Source organism: Naegleria gruberi, assembly GCF_000004985.1.
Source record: "Naegleria gruberi genomic scaffold NAEGRscaffold_72, whole genome shotgun sequence".
Lineage (NCBI taxonomy): Eukaryota > Heterolobosea > Eutetramitea > Acrasida > Naegleriidae > Naegleria > Naegleria gruberi.
Window position 1 is genome coordinate 191,681 of NW_003163255.1, and position 19,879 is coordinate 211,559.

The following is a 19,879-nucleotide window of genomic DNA, read 5'->3' on the forward strand; positions in this document are numbered from 1 at the left end:
TATTTATTTAGTAAAAATTGTGTAATCGGCAATTTAAATGTGCGAATGACTTTTGTGGCTCAATGGCTTGGTTGACTACCTACCTACGCTTTGGTGTGGCCACAACATGAACCACCTGGATTGTTGACTGGGATCCACACTCTTTTCACAACAATTTACTCCCACAACGTGTATCAGAGAAACTAAACTAAAGGTACGAAACTAAACGAAACCAACCTAATCATCAAAGTTAACAAGAACATACAATTAGAATAACAAAATCACAATTGTACCATTCCTTTTCAACCAATTATTGATTGTGTTTTTCACAAATTCTTAAATTGATAAAAATGAGCAAAATCCAAGAGACATTTTGTCCTGCCATTGAACAGTTGGATCTTACATTGAAAAAGTACAATTTTATTTCTCTATCTAAAGTGATTTATTTATACACATGGGTATCTTCAATTACATCAACAACAATTGCTGCCACTTGTCTAATTTTTATGTTTTGTATAATGATTAGTTCCATTCCCGATATTTTCAAAACTAATGGAAAGCTTGGTAATTTTTTAGAGAAACGAAAGACAACCTCTACCATGTGGAGGATATTGACACAATACTCAATTCTATTACTTTATAGCTTTTGGACAGTTTTTACAAGAACATTTTCATGTGTATTTTATATCGTTTCATCCATTCCTTTATTAATTCCATTATTAATGTACATGATAACTCTGTCAACTTATCGATTTTTATTACAGGAACTCACAGTAGTGGTTTTACAAATATGTAAAGGAGATTTCTAATAAATTATTGGATATCTATTCATTGAAATATTGTCATGATTCAATAATTTGGGTAGCAATCATTAAACACCACAAGAGATTCTAACAGAATTTTAACTAATCTGTACGAAATCTTGAATGATCAAATCAAATGAAACTAATCTTTAAATGTTTATTGATTCATACAACAAAACAAGATGGTTACAATTATAGTTGTGAAAATAGCAAGTAAAGTAAAGATTCCAATAGTTATCAAGGCCCTCTTCAAACCAGATGTACCATAAAAAGAGGAGATATCATAGTCGAATGAGTCAAAAAACTCAACGAACACTTTCTTCATCTCAGCATATAAATAATTCAATTCAGTTGTCCAACTATTAGAAGGAGGATCAATGTCAACGACAGTACCATTAGGTAAGAGTTTGAAATTATAGTCCATCAATAAACTTGATGAGTATTTACCACAGGTAACTATCATTTCAATGGTACCTGTAAAGTCCTTGGTTGGATAGATCATTAGCTGATTTTTTCTTGAAACTTGAAGTGGTGCGTATGTAGGTCTAAAAACTGCTGGTTTTGACTCAAACCAACAACCTTGTTCATCTTTTGAAGAAATTACACATGTTGTGGAGCTACAATTCATCAATGTTACTTGTGATCTTACTTTTGGTATTGGTATGGTCAATTCTCCACCAACTTGAATAGAAATTGAAGTTAATGAAGAAAGTGAAATTGTAACTGTTGCAAGAGCAGTTGTATCAAGAGGTTCTACAGTTACTGGAATGAATCCACGTTCAGTATTGTTACCATAAAAAGTAATACGCTTGAGCATATTATCAGGCCAAGTATATGCAGTCAACTCTGTGTTTTGTGGTGTATCATAACCACCAAGTCCTTGCCATGCAAAAGGTCCATCACGATTAATTGCATCATACCTTTGAATATATGTACATGAAGAATTGAAAGAGTACATATATGTAGAAACAGCAGTTGGATTATTTGGAATTGCCTTCTCAAGTGCATGATAAACTTTAGCATCTCCAGAAATAACGCCACAATTTGTCATTCTATCTGAAACAGTTTCTGTTGATGAGTATGTAACACTTGGTATACCATTAATATCATTACCAATAATAATAGGTTCACCATTAGAATCCACACCCAAATAACCATATCCCAAAATATGCTCAGGTCTAGCAATCGCATGAGAGATGAAATCCTTACTAGCTGAAATGGATAAAGCTAAATTCTTGTCTGAATAAACGGATGATTTAGTTAGCATGGATGCTCTATTGGCTGAATTGAGCTCTAAAATACGTCTTGTGATGGATGCATTATCAAATGAAAGAGTAGTGGTGCTAGGATTTTTACAATCTGTTGAAAAGTGCATTAGAGATTGTAATACTGAAGTTTGAGGAAGCGTTACATTAAAATTACATGTACCTCTTGGTGATTGACAATTAATCATTGATTCTGCGTTATTAACATTATTAACTTTTACCCAACCAATTCTTGAAACATCATTGGTGCTTTCTGAATTTACCATTGAATAAGGTAAAAAGTAAAAATCTGTTTGCGCAGTCAAGTCAACCACAACAAAATCAGTACTAAATGGGAGAGTAGATGATGTTAAATTAACTACAACACTGACACCAGAGGTTCCAAGTTTAACAACACCAACATTATTAGCAATAGGTATGGTGTATGTTAATTCTTGATAGGTAGCAATCACTGAACCAGAATAGGTTGGTTTGTTTAATTTACAAACCTTAAAACGTCTAAAAGCTTCAAAGGCAACATTGTAACAAGCTCTACTGTAACCTTGCTGTTTGTAAGTTGGAGTTTTATATGAAAAACTAGAAGGATAAGTATTACCAGTAAAACTTGGTGGTGTACAAACATCAGTACTGCTACAAAATGCTGTATATCTTGGAAGAGGATCGTCAGTATAATAACAATAGGAAGATGACAATACAGCAGAAAAATCATCACCTAAAGTAATATTTACCATAGAACTGTCATCGGTCAATTTAAAACAATAATTATCACCAGTATAGGAGGTTGTGAGAGCTGTGTTAATATTATACACACAAGCTGTATCAGAACAGGATATCTGTTTTGTTGGAGAAATTGAAACAGGAAGACAATCCTGTTGGTGAGTGGAAGAAATAGAAACCAAAAGACATGACAATATCAACAACAATACCACGGTGGTAGGAGTGAGCTGCATTTTTTCAAAGTCAATTTTACGATTTTGACCATTTTTACCACGATTATCATGACTACCAAAACTGTTAAACAATACATGAAGAGCTCACAAGTCAAAAGTGTGCGAAAGGTTTTCGTGTAAAAAGGTTGCGTGTGAAAAAAATGACAATTTTGAAAAGTGTGTTGCCTTCTAAAGCAGCACCTGTTATTGTTGCGTTTATTGGTGTGGTGATGGTATTGGTTCTCCATATTTCATTTGTGCAGTCCCAAATACGTTCTCTATCGACTTTTTACTCTACAGGTACATGGATTTCGTCTGTTGTTGTTGATTCTAGCAATACAATTTATTTCGCATCAAACAATAGATTGTTTAGTCTTCCAAGTGGTTCAGAAACACCTACAGTAATTGCAGGCAGTGGTTTAAACGTATTTTCTGATGGACCAGCAATGAGTAGTGGAATTCAATCAGTTAAAGCAATGTATTATTGTGCCAATAATGACATTTTATTTATTGACAATGACAGATTGAGAAAACTTTCACAAGGTATTGTTTCAACATTGGCAGGTACAAAAGAAGCTGGATTTAATGGAGATGGTATTCCAGCTGTTAGTGCTCAGTTAAATTCACCATTAGGTGTTTCAATGTCAAAAGGCGGTGAAATTTATATTGCAGATAAACTAAATCATAGAATTAGAAAGATTGATATCTTTGGTAAAATTACAACAATTGCAGGAACTGGACAAGCAGGTTATAATGGTTAGTATTTATTTAAATTCTTTTTTACTAATAATCTTAAAGGTGAATCACAACCAGCAGAATCTGCCTATTTAAATGGTCCAGCAGGTATTTTTCTTGATGAAAATGATAACATTTTCATAGCAGAAGATTTGGGACATAGAGTAAGATTCATTGATAGATCCACCTCTCTTATTGTAACGTTGGCCGGAACTGGAGAACCAGGATATGGAGGTGATGGTTCTTTAGCAACTCAAGCTCAACTTAATGGACCAGAGGCTGTTATCCTTTCTGGAACTGGAGCTGTCATTATTTCTGATACATATAATCATGCTATAAGAACAATTTTAGATAATAATCTCATTACAATTGCTGGAACTCTTGGTACCAATGGAGATAGTGATGGTAGTTTGGAAACAAAGCTATATTATCCTATGGGTCTTACTATTACACCATATCAAGCACTATTAATTGCCGACTCATGGAATGACAAAATCAAAATGTTAATTGATGAGGCCCCAATGATGGCGCTAGCAACAGATTGTAATAATTTTGCCATGGCATGTTGTGTGAATGTTATTGATCGTAATCCATTTGCTACTCAATGCCATTGTATATCTGGATGGGATGGAACATATTGTGATATACCAGTGTGTAATGGTGTGAGGGCTGATAGAGGTGCATGTGGTGGTTCATCTAAGGGAGATTGTACATCTCCAAATAAGTGCACTTGTAAGAATGGATATTATGGTAGTGATTGCTCTCAATTTTCTTGTCCTGGACGTTATGAAGACAGTATAGATTGTTATGGTCATGGAACATGTATTGCTCCAAGTACTTGCTCTTGTGATGCTGGGTATTCAGGATATTTTTGTGATCAATTCCCTTGTCCAGATTGTCATGGACATGGAGTTTGTACTGGTCCAAACACTTGCTATTGTCTTACTGCTGGATGGAAAGGTTCAGATTGTTCCATTCCAATTTGTTTTGGAAATAGTCAGGATTCAGCATGTAGTGGTCCAACCAATGGTAAATGTACAAGCCCTGATGGTTGTTCTTGTAACTCTGGATGGACAGGAAATAATTGCCAAACACCAACATGTACAAATAATTGTAATGGTCGTGGTGAATGTGTAGGTCCAAACACTTGTTCATGTATCTCTGGATGGGGAGGTGTTGATTGTTCAATGCCTGCCTGTAATTGCCCAGCAGTTGGTTATCAATATTGTGCCGGCCCAAATACTTGTGCTTGTATTTCTGGATATTCAGGTCCAAATTGTGATATTCCTGTTTGTAGTGGTGGTTGTGGGAATGGTTATTGTTCAAGCCCAGGTACATGCACTTGTAACCCAGGATGGACTGGTGCAGATTGTTCAACTTTTACATGCACAAATGGTTGTAACTCTCATCAACAGTGTACAGGTCCCAATACTTGTACTTGTAATGCTGGATATTCAGGTCCAAACTGTGAAAGTTTTTCATGTTCAAATAATTGCAATGGTCATGGAATGTGTGTTGCTCCAAACACTTGTGCTTGTTATTCTCGGTGGTCAGGTTCAGATTGTTCCATTCCTCAGTGTGATACTGGATGTAATGGACATGGTACTTGTGTTGGTCCAAATGTTTGTGTTTGTAATTCTGGATGGGCAAGTCATTCAACAGGTTGTAACACATTTACTTGTCCAAATGATTGTAGTGGTCATGGAACTTGTGATGGTCCAAACAGTTGTACTTGTAATTCTGGATGGACAGGCTTAGATTGTTCCATTGTTTTTTGTTTTGGAAATACTCAGGATTTAGCATGTAGTGGTCCAACAAATGGAAAATGTACAAGTCCAGATGTTTGTTCTTGTAATTCTGGATGGACAGGAAATAATTGCCAAACACCAATATGTACAAATGGATGTGGTTCAAATGGAGTTTGTACAGCTCCAAACACATGTACTTGTAATGATGGTTGGATGGGTAGTGATTGTTCACTTCCTATTTGCCCAAATCAATGCAGTGCTCATGGAAAATGTGTGTCTCCTGCTATTTGTTCTTGTACTGCTGGTTGGACTGGAAATGATTGTGGTATGGCAATTTGTACTAGTGGATGTTTACAAGGAAGTTGTACATCTCCAAATACGTGTACTTGTAAAGAAGGATGGAAAGGTACAGACTGTTCAATTCCTTCATGTTACGGAAACATTCAGAGTTTGGCATGTAGTGGTCCTACACATGGTAAATGTGTAAGTCCTGATATTTGTAATTGTACAAGTGAATGGACAGGTCTCAATGTGACAAACCAGTATGCATTAATGGATGTGGTAATTCAAATCAAGGATTGTGTGTAGCTCCAAATACATGTGAATGTAAAGAAGGATGGAATGGTACAGACTGTTCAATTCCTATTTGTTTTGGAAATAGTCAAGATTCAGCATGTAATGGTCCTACACATGGTAAATGTGTAATCTTGCTGTTTGCGATTGTACAAGTGAATGGACAGGATCTCAATGTGAAATCCCTGTATGTAGAGTGGATGTGGTAGTTCAAATCAAGGATTATGCGTAGCTCCAAACACATGCGAATGTAAAGAAGGATGGACTGGAGCAGATTGCTCCATTGCTATTTGCTTTGGAAACATTCAGATTTGGCATGTAGTGGTCCTACACATGGTAAATGTTTGAGTCCAGATGCGTGTAATTGCACAAGTGAATGGACAGGTCCTCAATGTGACAAACCAGTATGCATTAATGGATGTGGTAATTCAAATCAAGGATTGTGTGTAGCTCCAAATACATGTGAATGTAAAGAAGGATGGACTGGTACAGACTGTTTAACCCCTATTTGTTTTGGAAATAGTCAAGATTCATCATGTAATGGTCCTACACATGGTAAATGTGTAGATCTTGCTGTTTGCGATTGTACAAGTGAATGGACAGGATCTCAATGTGAAATCCCTGTATGTAAGAGTGGATGTGGTAGTTCAAATCAAGGATTATGCGTAGCTCCAAACACATGCGAATGTAAAGAAGGATGGACTGGAGCAGATTGCTCCATTGCTATTTGCTTTGGAAAAACTCAAGATTCAGCATGTAATGGTACAAATGGTAAATGTGTTAGTCCAGATGCCTGTAATTGCACAAGTGAATGGACAGGATCTGAATGTGAAAAACCAGTATGCATTAATGGATGTGGTAATTCAAATCAAGGATTGTGTGTAGGTCCAAACATTTGTAGATGTAAAGAAGGATGGACGGGTAAAAATTGTTTAACTCCAATCTGTTTTGGAAAGGTAAATAACGCAGCCTGTAATAGTATACTACATGGACAATGTGTTTCTCCAAATGTTTGCCAATGCAATTCTGGTTGGATGGGACGTAATTGTACAATTCCTGTTTGTTTTGATGAATTTGGTGCTGTTACTGCATGTGGTTCTCCACAAGTGGTATGTGAATTGGGTTGGACAGGTATTGATTGTTCTGTTCCTGTTTGTTTTGATATTAATAATCCAGGTTGGGCAGGAGCAGATTGTACCACTCCTATTTGTTATGGAAAAATCAATCCAAGTGCTTGTAGTGGTTCCTCTCATGGAAAATGTATTGCTCCTAATTTTTGTAAATGTGATCCAAAATGGATGGGAAAGGATTGTTCACAAACTGCATGCTTTGGAATTTCACAATTCGATAATAATGTATGTAATGGAAGAGGAAAGTGTATTGATTATAATACGTGCCATTGTAATGATGGTTCTAGTGGCAACGCTTGTGAAAAACAAGATTTCTCATGGCAATATGTTATTGCCACTGCAATGATTTTATTGCCAACAATTGTTGTCTACTACTTTTCAAAATCCGAGTATTTTAAATAATCAATCTCTTGGTAATGTTATTGGCTGAGTGCATTTTTTTCTTAAAAACCATCAAGGCGAAATTAAGGCTCGGCTAAGAACTGAACAACAAAGAGGTGAATAATAAATTGCTTAAATAATTGTTCATCTTGGATTAGAACAACCATTCCGGTGATAATATGTTAATTCTATTTTTTCCAAACTTCATAAAAAAATATTCAACATTTCTTCTACTCAAGGAGACATGATGATTTTCGGAGTGGTTTTACATCATGAAACCACCAAACTTTCACATCATCATCTCAACATGATCTATATAGTAATAATAATAGTAATTTTTATTGGTGGATTATCATCATGAAATTGGAATTTATTTTTCATGATGGAAAATCATAAGTTGGTGTTCCATCATCGGATCATTCACCAACCATCGTCATTATTGTTTTCCATCAATATAATAATAGTATTTGTGGAAATTAATTTTTAGTAATGTAATTTTGGTGAAATGTCAAAATTTTCACTAAATTCATCATCACTGCTGGATCTACTGGACAAGTTGGAAAACTGTCAATGTATTATTGTTCGGAATGGTCAATAGTAGGTAGGAGAACTTTCTCTTATCAATTTTGGTCAAGTTATGATAGGGATAGGTACATGTGAATTTTGAAAAAGTACATGGACCATAACTCAACATGTACTTCACCAACTTAAATCATGTCTTTTAGTACTACTGTTTAAATAGATAATAAACATCATATTTATTATCAGATTTTCGTCATGTTGTCAATTTACCAAGTTCCGATATTTCATGCTACCAGAGTTGATTCATAGCCCAATTACAAATCAAACAACAATAAAACAACAATAAAACAATAATCTAGGTCTTAATGCCCATTAATACTAGATATTAAAAAGTAATCTTCCTTTTTTTCCTTGCATTGGATCCATGACAGAATATTCTTGAAAATAGCAGGTCTTTTGAATAAAATTTGAGCTCTAACACAATCATTTATTATGTTTTTGAGAAAACAGAGAGTTATTACGTCACAATGTACGAAGTGAGACTCAAGAAGAAGACATACTGAAATAATAACTTAATAAACAATTTAATTATCTGATGCAAAACCAAGGACAGACTCTCTAAATTGTTGAACAGGATTAGCACCACAAAATAGAATCTTAATAAACTGTGCTTTCCAACCGTCTTCAACATCCTCAAAAAATCGGAAACAAATATAACAAATCAACCACAAAATTACTTGCAAAACACAAATTCCCAATGCACCACTAGCTACTGAAAGTTTAGGCAATGGATCTCTTGCACCCTTTCCAAACATGTATGTAAAAGGATCACCAATTAAAAAGAGAGCACTAACCAATGCCAAAACAAATGAACAAAAAACTGAAACAACACAAAAACCAACCAATACTCTACTGAAGCGTAATTTAACCTCTTTGTTTCTGACACCAACTACAAAATTAGAAAAAAAGGAAATGCCTGCAGGAATTGCAATTACAGTCAAGTAATTTCTAAAAAATTCATTGGTATTACTAAAGAAAGAAACAAAGAAAATTATTAAGTTTTCTCTCTCAGTTGGAGGATGATCATTATCATATGATACTTGTATAGTATTATAATTTGGATCTGTCAATAACTTTGAAACCAGTGTCCAGAAAACAGCATACGAAATTGAACTCAAAATAATCATTAAAAAAGAGATGAAACTAATGAATTTACCAACAATAATGGTAATGAATTCATCTTTTAACCAATTGTACATTTCATCTTCCTTTCCTTCCTTATCTTGAACTGCTTGAGCATATGGTAGAGGTAGAGTAAGCTTTTCAAACCTGGCTTCATGGTCTCCTAAACTTTCCATTTCCAATAACATATTAACAATATTGCCTTCTGACTTTTTTGTTGATGTTCGTGTATGTGGTGTTTTTGGTGTTGGAGTTATAATGGTGGTTGCTTCTCTAAAGTTGGGGTTTTGCATTTTTTTTTGAATTTTTTATTATTTATATTTTATCAAATTTTTTAAAATTGTACAAAATGGGTGCACATACATAAAAAGAAAGTAAACTCTTTAATATTAAATAAATTTTTTTGGAAAGAGCCATACATATTCGTTTTGAAAATGATTTGCTGCTCTTTGTGAAACTTCATACTCACCAAAATTCATACCATCATTATATTGAGATGATGATGAAAATATTCTTATACTGTTTTCACTTGCTTTAATTATTTGTAAATTTGGAAATAATGGTTGCAACCACCATGTATGGTTATTATCAAAACAATTACGAATTAGTAAAGTTTTCAATTTTGGTAAATTTGATATTTGAAAGAAATTTAATTCTTTCAAATTATGTGAATGAATTGAAAGTGTAGTTAGTGAATTAAAAGTAAAAGATGTTTCACTATAAAATTCCAATCTAATATAAAGGTATTCTAAATTTGGTAATTTACAAAGTAATTTCAAATCAATTTCGCTAATAGGATTACGAAATGTTAAATCTCTCAATGTTGATATTTCAGATATGTGATGAAATATATTCTTATTATATTTTAAAGAAATGTTAAGAATTAATATTTCTAAATTTAATTTACTCAATTCTGATAAATCAATATTATATTCTGATTCAAAATAAAAATATTTAATATTTTTAAATGATTCCACATTTAATCTATCAGGTAACGGAGTTTCCTTTATAAGATTTAAATGTAAATATTTTAGAGATGGCATTTTCACATTAGAGGCCAAATCCCATGGTTTTGAATATTTTGTAGTGGAATGATGTTTTTTTGCATATTCATCTATATATAATAATTCTAATGAAGGAAGATTATCAATATTTGTCATCATTTCTGTTCTATTTAAAAATAATTTTTTTAAATTTTGTAAATTTTCACTCGAATTAAATTGTAATTTTTCAATAACTTTTCTAATAGTTCCAAATCCAAATTCTTGTAATTTTGAAATATTATTTGAATTTAATACATTACTAATTGATTCTAATGTATAAATATAGGTAATATCAAGAAATAAATATTTTAAATTTGGAAATGAATTAAAATCAAACGTAAAATTATTTAATTTTCCATTACTTGTTGTATAATATTCTTTTACAAATATTCTAATATCAATGAGATTGGATATTGTTGATGGATTAAATATTCCATTTAATAATTTTACAATTTTTTTTTGATTTTCAGGTAATAATTGTAAATGGAGTGTTTCTAATTTATGACAATGTGTACTCAGAAATGATTCCGTGTTAATTAAACATTCTGTTACTCCCATTCCTAAACTTAAATATTTCAAATTTGGAAGTGCATTAAATAAAGCACGTAAATCTTTCTTTTTCATTTTACAATTTAATCCTAATTCAGTAATATTGGATTGTTTTACAGAATTGAATGGTATATTATTTTTAACAATACAAGAATCAATAAATAAACTTTGTAATTTCATTGAAGAAAGTAGAGTTTTAAATGTTGATTTTGGTATTGTTTGAAACAAATTCAATGTTATGGAAGAAAAGAATTGAAAAAATTCAAATGCATTAGTAATAAATCTATAATAACCTATTGAATAAGAGTTTAAAATAAAATTTGTAAATTCCTTTCGGAATGGTTGTTGAACAACAAATCTCCAATATCTACAAACAAATGATATTTTAATATAATCTTGTTGATTAAGAAATTGAAATATTATTATTAAAATATCATTAGGAATAAAATTATTGTTATCACTATTATTATAATTATTGTTATCACTATTATTAGTATTATTATTGTTATTATTCTTGTTATTGTTGTGTGTCAAAGCCTTGTGTAAAAAAGAAAGCATTTTTTTTAAAAGTCATGAGGAGGAATATGCCTTCCTTTTAAAATATTGAAACATTGAATCGTTCGTGTATTTAAATTTTCCAAACATAGCAACCAACTCAATTGAGACATTAAATTATTGTTGGTTGTGTTTAAAAAAAAATGTTACCAGCAGAAAGAACGGATCGTTTCAATAAGAAGGAGGCTCAAAAGAAAAATGGAAATTTCTTGCAAATTCAAAGGAATGAATTACGTATGGAAGAGTTAAGAAAACAAATTGAGGAGCTAAAGATCGAAAATTCATTACTATATGAACAAAGTATTGAATTGGCCAACACTCAAGAAACATTAAAGAATACTAATGATGAGTACAAACGTGAAAATTCAAAATTAGAACAAGAAAACATTGAACAAAAGAGTGATTTGGCCAAAATTAAAGGACTAACTAAATTCTTACCTCCTGAATTTACTGCAACTGATGGTTTTGAAGTTAGTCAACAAGTAACCACTACAAATGTTAAGAATGAGAATAGATCAAGATTGTGGTGTTTTTCACTTTTACAATTTATTACTTTAATGATTTGTGCAGCAACTTTGACACTTTATTGGATTAACGCTTCAAGATTATATACAGAACCTAACATTATTAAGATGGTAACTGCTGAATTTGAGTGTCCCGCCAATAATTCTACTGTTAATTCAACAACAACTGATATTATTAGTTTCTATTCTACTACTAATTCAACTAGTAATGATAGCACTACTGAACCAATTACAAAAAGAACAGAGGTTGCAACTATTGAAAGCGTTACAGGTTGGATCATGGTCTTGGATTTTTTTAGAACTTACTTGATGATTTTGATTATTCCTTCTTCAATTATTTGGTACACTTACTATACAGAAGATTATGAAACCAAAGAATTGAAACACAAATCAAACAAGTGTAATTTTACTTGTCAAGCCTTTATATGTTCACTTGCATTTGTATTATTGTTAGGATGTTTAATTTTCTTTGGTTATGCTGAGAATACTCTTTCATGGCAATGTCCAACAGTATCAAATCCATTGGTTATTTATCTTTCTATGGGAATGTTTTTATGCTCTCTTTTATCTATTATTTTGTACTTTATACAAACTTGTTGTCACTCTAGACTATTTAAAGAAAAACCAATCAGAGATGGAACTTTTAAAACAGGATTATTGGTCATAAGAAATATTAACAAGTTGCATGGCATTACAAAAAAAAAATAAATATGCTATTTGTTTTTAATTCCAACTTTATTGTTCATGTTTTACCATCAAACATGTTTGAAATTGACGTTAATCTGGTGATGAGCCTGTTGTGTGTCATAATTATCGCACGATGAGACTACCCCTGTTGTGTTGCCAAAAGTTGTTCTGGTGATTCTGTTGAAAATAAAAGTCCTAAATTGAGAATTGGTTTATTATCTCATGCAATAAAATCTATCTCTTTTGAAATAATAAAGACAAAGAAAACTTTGGTTGACCAAGAGAAAAAAATCTTGTTTTTGAGATTGTTTGAAACAACTACATGTTGTACTCCTTAAGAGCTTTTTCACTACTTGCTAATGCACTCGAAACACCTTTGACAAATTGAAGTGCAATTGTAATATATGGACTAAGGAAAGATAACAATACTATAATAATGATCAAAAGTAGTGCAACACCAATGATTACTAAAACTGTTACCACTTGTTGAAGCGTAATTCCAGAAAATATTTTTGGAAAATAAATCACTGCCCATTCTATAAATTCAACAAATGTTGTCCACAAATTGAGAATAAAGTTAATAAACTTCTCTGCATTGCTAATCAAAAAGTTCAGAATTTTCTCCATTAATTTTGGAATGGAGCTGAAAATATCTGCAATGTTTGGAATAACTCCTCCAAAAAGGTCAATAAAACCAGTTCCTAAGGATTCAATAACATTACCAATTGAACTACCTATAGATGCTGCACCAGATGCCATATCACCAATTAAATCCCAACCTTCCACAAGAACATCCCAAAAAGAGGCACCTCTACGTGAGTCACCACAATTCTTGTCAGGAACAACACTACTACAATCATAATCCATATAACCCTGATAACATTTACATGTATCAACTGCTATACAATCACCATGTCCAGAACATACTTCTTTCTTGTCTCCTGAAATATCGAAACATTTTGGAAAGCCACACATGAAACCACCCCAATTCGGTTGACAGATACACTTATTTGGTCCCAAACACAATCCACGACCACTACACACAGCTCCTTCTACATTAATGTGAGTGGATAAAATGCTATTACAACTTAAAGTGCCACAGAATGCATCTCCATAACCAGAAAAACATTCACACTTATCAAAATCGACACAAACACCACTTGAATTGCACACGTTTGGATCTGTGGCAACAATTCCATTACATGTTGGTGTTGCACATAATTTTCCACCCCATGAATTGCAACTACATTCATCATTCTCAATACAAATACCCCTCGAGTTACATACTGTTGGATCTGTGGCCAAAGTTCCATTACATGTTGGAACGGTACAGAATTCACCTCCCCAATCTCTATAACAATTACACTTATCTGGTGCAACACACACTCCAAAACCATTACAAACAGTTAGTTCAGTGGCCGATGTTCCATTACATGTTGGTGTTGAACATAATGGTCCAGTCCAACCTTTCTCACATTTGCATCGATTAAGATCAATACACTTTCCATTTCCACTACATGCATTACTCTTTGCGATACACACTTCATTCTCATCAAATGCAAGAATTCCATTACATGATGGTATTGTACATAGTTTACCACCCCAACCTGAGAGACATTTACATTGATTTGGACCAACACATACTCCCAATGAATTACACACATTTGAATCAGTTGCTAAAGTTCCATTACAAAATGGAATTTCACAAAATTGACCTCCCCACATTTCATTACATTGACATTGATTTTCATTGACACATTTTCCTCTAGAGTTGCAAACTGCCTCATTGTTAGCCAATATACCTTGACATTTAGGTATTTCACATTGTTTACCACCCCAATTTAAATTACAATTGCATTGATTTGGACTAGTACATTCACCATGTCCACTACACACCAATGTATTATTGCTAACTATAGTTCCATTACTATCAGTATTGGTAGTAGCATTGGTAGATAGAATATTATTACAAATTGGTGTGGAACAATCTTCACCTCCCCAACCAGTTAAACAGATACAAAGATTGGCACCAATACAATCACCCTTTCTACTACAAACAGATATATTAGTGGAAATTATACCACTACATATTGGAGTTTCACATAATTGATCTGTCCAATTTGAGTCGCAAATGCATTCATTTGGTTGAACACATTTACCATTGCCATTACATGCTGTTTCATTGGTTGCCAAAACATCTCCACATATTGGAATTTCACAATATTGACCTGCCCAATTTGAATTACATAAACATTCGTCTGGACGAATGCAAAGACCATTTCCACTACACACCACTGTTTCATTGGTGGTTAAAGTTGAATTACTATCATTGGTAGCCTTAATACCATTACATATTGGAATTTCACAAAATGGACCTGTCCAATTTGAATTACAAATACATTCATTGGGTTGAAAACATTCTCCATTACCATTGCATACATAAGGATCAGTTGCCAGTGTAGAGTTGCATTTTGGAGATTCACAATATTGTCCACCCCATGTAGAATTGCACTCACAAACATCTGGACCAACACATGCACCATTACCACTACACACAAATTCATAAATGGCCAAAGTTCCATTACAAATTGGAATTTCACAAAGTTCTCCTGACCAACTTGAATTACATTCACAAATATTTGGACTCACACATTGACCGTTTCCACTACAAACCAAAACATCAGTTGCACTCGTACCATTGCAAAGTGGAGTTTGACAGAATTGACCAGTCCAATTACTATTACATAAACATTGGTCTGGATTAATACATATACCATTAGTGTTACAAACTGATTCATTTGTGGCTAAAGTTCCATTACAGATTGGAATTTCACACAAATAACCTCCCCATGTTGAATTACATTCACAGGTGTCTGGACTGACACAAATACCATTACCACTACAAACTGATAAATCTGTACCAGCTGTTCCATTACAAAGTGGAGTTTGACAGAATTGACCAGTCCAATTGGTATTACAAATACATTCATCTGGTTGAATACATTCACCATTTCCATTACATACATAAGGATCAGTTGCCAGTGTAGAGTTACATTTTGGAGATTCACAAAATTCTCCACCATATGTCGAATTACACTCACAAATATTTGGGCTAATACAGTTACCATGTCCTTCACAAACAGATATATTATTTGCCAATATTCCATTACAAAATGGAATTTCACAATACTGTCCACCCCATTCTGAAGTACAATTACATATATCTGGTTGAATACATGTACCATTGCCATTACAAACCAAAGTATCAGTTGCCATTGTTCCATTACAAATTGGAATTTCACAAAATTGGCCTGTCCAATTGGAATTGCAAAAACATTCATCTGGATTAATACAAATACCGTTGCTGTTGCACACTGTGTCATTGGTAGCTAACGTTCCATTACAAACTGGGACTTGACAAAATTGTCCACCCCATTCTGATGTACAAACACATTCATCTGGTTGAATACATATTCCATTGCCATTACATACAGTTTCGTTGGTGGCTTCAGTACCATTACATATTGGAATTTCACAAAATTGACCTGTCCAATTGTAATTGCAAAGACATTCGTCAGGTTGAATACATGCTCCATTGTTGTTACAAACAAAAGGATCAGTTGCGAGTGTAGAGTTGCATTTTGGAATTTCACATAAATCACCTCCCCATGTTGAATTGCAGTTACAAATATTTGGATTAATACATTCACCATTACCACTACAAACTGATAAATCTGTACCAGCTGTACCATTACAAAGTGGTGTTTCACACAATTTACCAGTCCAATTTGTATTACAAATGCATTCATCTGGTTGAACACATTCGCCATTACCATTACAAACAGAATAGTTGTTAGCTAAAGTTCCATTACAAATTGGAATTTCACAAAATTCTCCACTATATGTCGAATTACACTGACAAAGATTTGGACCAACACATGCACCGTTACCGCTACATACAGATTCGTTAGTGGCTTCTGTTCCATTACAAATTGGAATTTCACAAAATTGCCCAGTCCAATTGGAATTACATAAACATTCATCTGGGCGAATGCAAAGACCATTTCCACTACACGCCACTGTTTCATTGGTGGCTAATGTCGCATTGCTATCATTGGTAGCTTTAATACCTCCACAGATTGGAATTTCACAATAAGGACCTGTCCAATTTGAATTACAAAAACATTCATCTGGCTGAATACATTCTCCATTACCATTACAAACAAAAGGATCAGTTGCATTTGTTCCATTACATACTGGAATTTCACAAAATTGACCAGTCCAATTCGAGTTACATTCACAAATATTTGGACTAATACATTTACCATGTCCTGCACAAACAGATGTATCATTAGCAAGAGTATCATTACATATTGGAATTTCACAAAATTCTCCACTCCAAGTTGAATTACATTCACAAACATCTGGACTAATACAAATACCATTACCACTACATACTGTTGAGTTTGCATCCTCTAGGGTTACATTACAGAGAGGAAATTGACAAAATGGACCATAATACCCTGATTGACAATCGCAAGTGTCCAGTGAAGTACATATTCCATGAGAAGTACAAACTGTAGAATTTGTACTTTCAATTGAATTACAAGTTGTCATATTACAATAAGTTCCAAAGTATCCACTTGTACAAACACAATTATCACTTGAAATGCACAATCCATGAGAATTGCAAACAGTAGTTTCATTTCCTGAAATGTTAAAGCAAGTTGGAATTTCACATTGATATCCTGAATAGCCATCATTACATACACATGTATCGTTTGCAACACATGTTCCGTTTTGATTATTACAAACCATTGAATCATTTCCCAATATTGAAAAACAAATTGGAATTTCACAATATTGACCTGTAAATCCTGATTCACAATCACAAGTTTCTGGGCTAGTGCAATTACCAACACCATTACAAACACTTGAACTATTTGAAAGTGTATTGTTACAAATAGAAAGCTCACAACACACTCCAGCATATCCCTGACAAATACAAGGATCATTAGTATCAATCAGAGCAAATGATGTTAAATGGGATGTTTCACAAATAACAGTACTAGAATTCACCATTTTAGTTCTTACACCATCAGATTTCCATGTATTTTCAATCCTATCCAAATACATACATGTTAAATTGGATGATTTGGTTATGTTTTGTGAGTGTAATGGAATGATCAAAGTGATTGGCTTGTTCAATTGTTTTACAATAACTTCTTTACCACTATCACTCAGTAAAGAAACAGAAACTATAGCACTTTTAACTTTAGGTGTTATCTTATCAATATAAATTGATGAAAATAGAATTAATGAGCTATCACTGTTCAATCCACTTGTTGAAATCAAATCACTACTCAATGTGGAAGGAAGTGAAATTTGAATACCCATATTAGTATTCGAATAACTATAAGAAACATAAATATTCTTCGAATTTAAATCACCCAATTGATTTGCAACTTGATAATTGTAGGATGTGACATTTGTTGAAACAGCTATTGAACAATAAGATCCAATCCAACCGTAATTGCAAACACAAGTTTCTGGACTAGTACAATTTCCAACACCATTACAAACCTTCTTACTTGTAGCAAGTGTACCATTACAAATTGGTGTTTGACAATATTGACCTCCCCAAGTTGAATTACATTTACATTCATTAAAACCATTACAGATACCATTGCCATTACAAACTGATTTTGAATTGGATCGTGTTCCATTGCATGTATTCACACAACTCATAGCTCCATTGAAATCTTGTGTAAATTGAAGAGTTGTGCCACATTCAATGATCTTTCTAATCCTGTTATTGGATGTGTCTGCAATTAATATTTCATTATTATTTGGAGAAACAAAAACACCTTTAGGAGAATTAAGTCGACTCGCAATTGACAAACCACCATCACCACCAAATGATCCATCGCTACTACTTCCAGCAATGGTTGTAATAGTTCCATTCACAAATATCTTTCTAATTCGATGATTCAATGTGTCAGCAATGTAAATTTCACCACTCTGTGAAACATGGACGCCATATGGTGAATTCAATTGAGAGTTTATAGCCAAGCCACCATCACCACCAAATGATGCTCGACCAGTTCCTGCTACTGTTGTAATCAGTCCGTTAACAAATATCTTTCTAATTCTATGGTTCAATGTATCAGCAATATAAATTTCACCATTCTGAGAAATATGAACACCATTTGGAGAGTTCAATGGTGAAAGAACAGCAAATCCACCGTCACCACCAAATGATGCTCTACCAGTTCCAGCAATAGTTGAAATTACACCATAACTATTAATCTTTCTGATTCTATGGTTCAATGTGTCAGCAATGTAAATTTCACCATTCTGAGAAATAGAGAGACCATTTGGTGAATTTAATTTTGCTCTACTAGCTAAACCACCATCACCACTAAAACCATCACAATCAGAATGTTCATTACAGTTTTGCTTTCCAGAAACAATGGTCACCAAATAACTTGACAGAGAAACGGAAAGAATTCTATGATTTAACACATCTGTCATGTATAATTCATTTCTAAATAAAACAGCCATGGTTGGTTTAAACTTGTTACCTGTTTGCATATTAATTGGTAATGTGAAAATTGTACCATTCATAAATATTTTTCTAATTCTTCCATTTTGTGTATCGACAATAAGTGTTTCAGTGTAATTATTATTGTTGAGAGGTGAAATACTTATTGAATAGGAGGGAGAATTTAATTGGGCATTGATAGCCAAACCACCATCTCCTTCCATACCTGCTGCTGCCATTAATCCACTTCCTGCAATTGTTGAAATATATGATAATTTAGTGGTGGAACTTGTAGTTGCTGCTGTTGTTGTTGTGGAAAAGATTGTCATCATCATCAACAAGAATAATAACAGGACAATGTTGTTTGCGCTTCTCATTTCATCCAGAGCTCTCTTCATTTTTTAACAGTCGGTTTTGGTAAACTCTTTCAAAAGTCATCGTTGTAATATTTTTTACATTTTTGTACGTTTTTGTGTATTTTGCCGAATCAAAAGAAAAATGGGGAAAATGGAGTTAAGGTTCAAAAAAAATAAGAGAGCATGTTGACAACTTGTTGTCCATCATTCTGTTGTTTTTCTAGAGAAAGTACCCACTATCAATCCATCGATAATAACACAATTGCCGATGAAATATTCTAAAATATTGCAAGTGAGTCAAGATATATTTTGCAATGTAATTATTCCCTATTTTAATTCACATACTTTGATTGCTTTTGCTGGAGTTTGTTCCG

The 19,879-nt window shown here is 33.2% G+C and overlaps 4 protein-coding genes across 4 annotated transcripts; 2 read left to right on the forward strand and 2 right to left on the reverse strand.

Annotated features, from left to right (window-relative positions):
• Window positions 1-939: 939 nt before the first annotated feature.
• On the reverse strand, window positions 940-2,997 carry NAEGRDRAFT_81886 (uncharacterized protein; the record flags this gene model as incomplete). Its single annotated transcript, XM_002670362.1, has 1 exon — window positions 940-2,997. One exon carries the CDS (start codon window positions 2,995-2,997, stop codon window positions 940-942), a length of 2,058 nt encoding a protein of 685 aa, XP_002670408.1.
• A 425-nt stretch (window positions 2,998-3,422) lies between these two features.
• NAEGRDRAFT_53627 (uncharacterized protein) lies at window positions 3,423-10,826 on the forward strand (the record flags this gene model as incomplete). The annotated part of the gene is made up of 4 exons (XM_002670319.1): window positions 3,423-3,723; window positions 3,775-5,865; window positions 6,342-6,988; window positions 10,761-10,826. 4 exons carry the CDS (start codon window positions 3,423-3,425, stop codon window positions 10,824-10,826), a joined length of 3,105 nt encoding a protein of 1,034 aa, XP_002670365.1.
• Window positions 10,827-11,537: 711 nt separating this feature from the next.
• On the forward strand, window positions 11,538-12,626 carry NAEGRDRAFT_74690 (uncharacterized protein; the record flags this gene model as incomplete). The annotated part of the gene is made up of 1 exon (XM_002670320.1): window positions 11,538-12,626. The coding sequence occupies one exon, from the start codon at window positions 11,538-11,540 to the stop codon at window positions 12,624-12,626; it is 1,089 nt and encodes a 362-aa protein (XP_002670366.1).
• Window positions 12,627-12,923: 297 nt separating this feature from the next.
• On the reverse strand, window positions 12,924-19,526 carry NAEGRDRAFT_74691 (uncharacterized protein; the record flags this gene model as incomplete). The annotated part of the gene is made up of 1 exon (XM_002670363.1): window positions 12,924-19,526. The coding sequence occupies one exon, from the start codon at window positions 19,524-19,526 to the stop codon at window positions 12,924-12,926; it is 6,603 nt and encodes a 2,200-aa protein (XP_002670409.1).
• Between the last annotated feature and the right edge of the window lie 353 nt (window positions 19,527-19,879).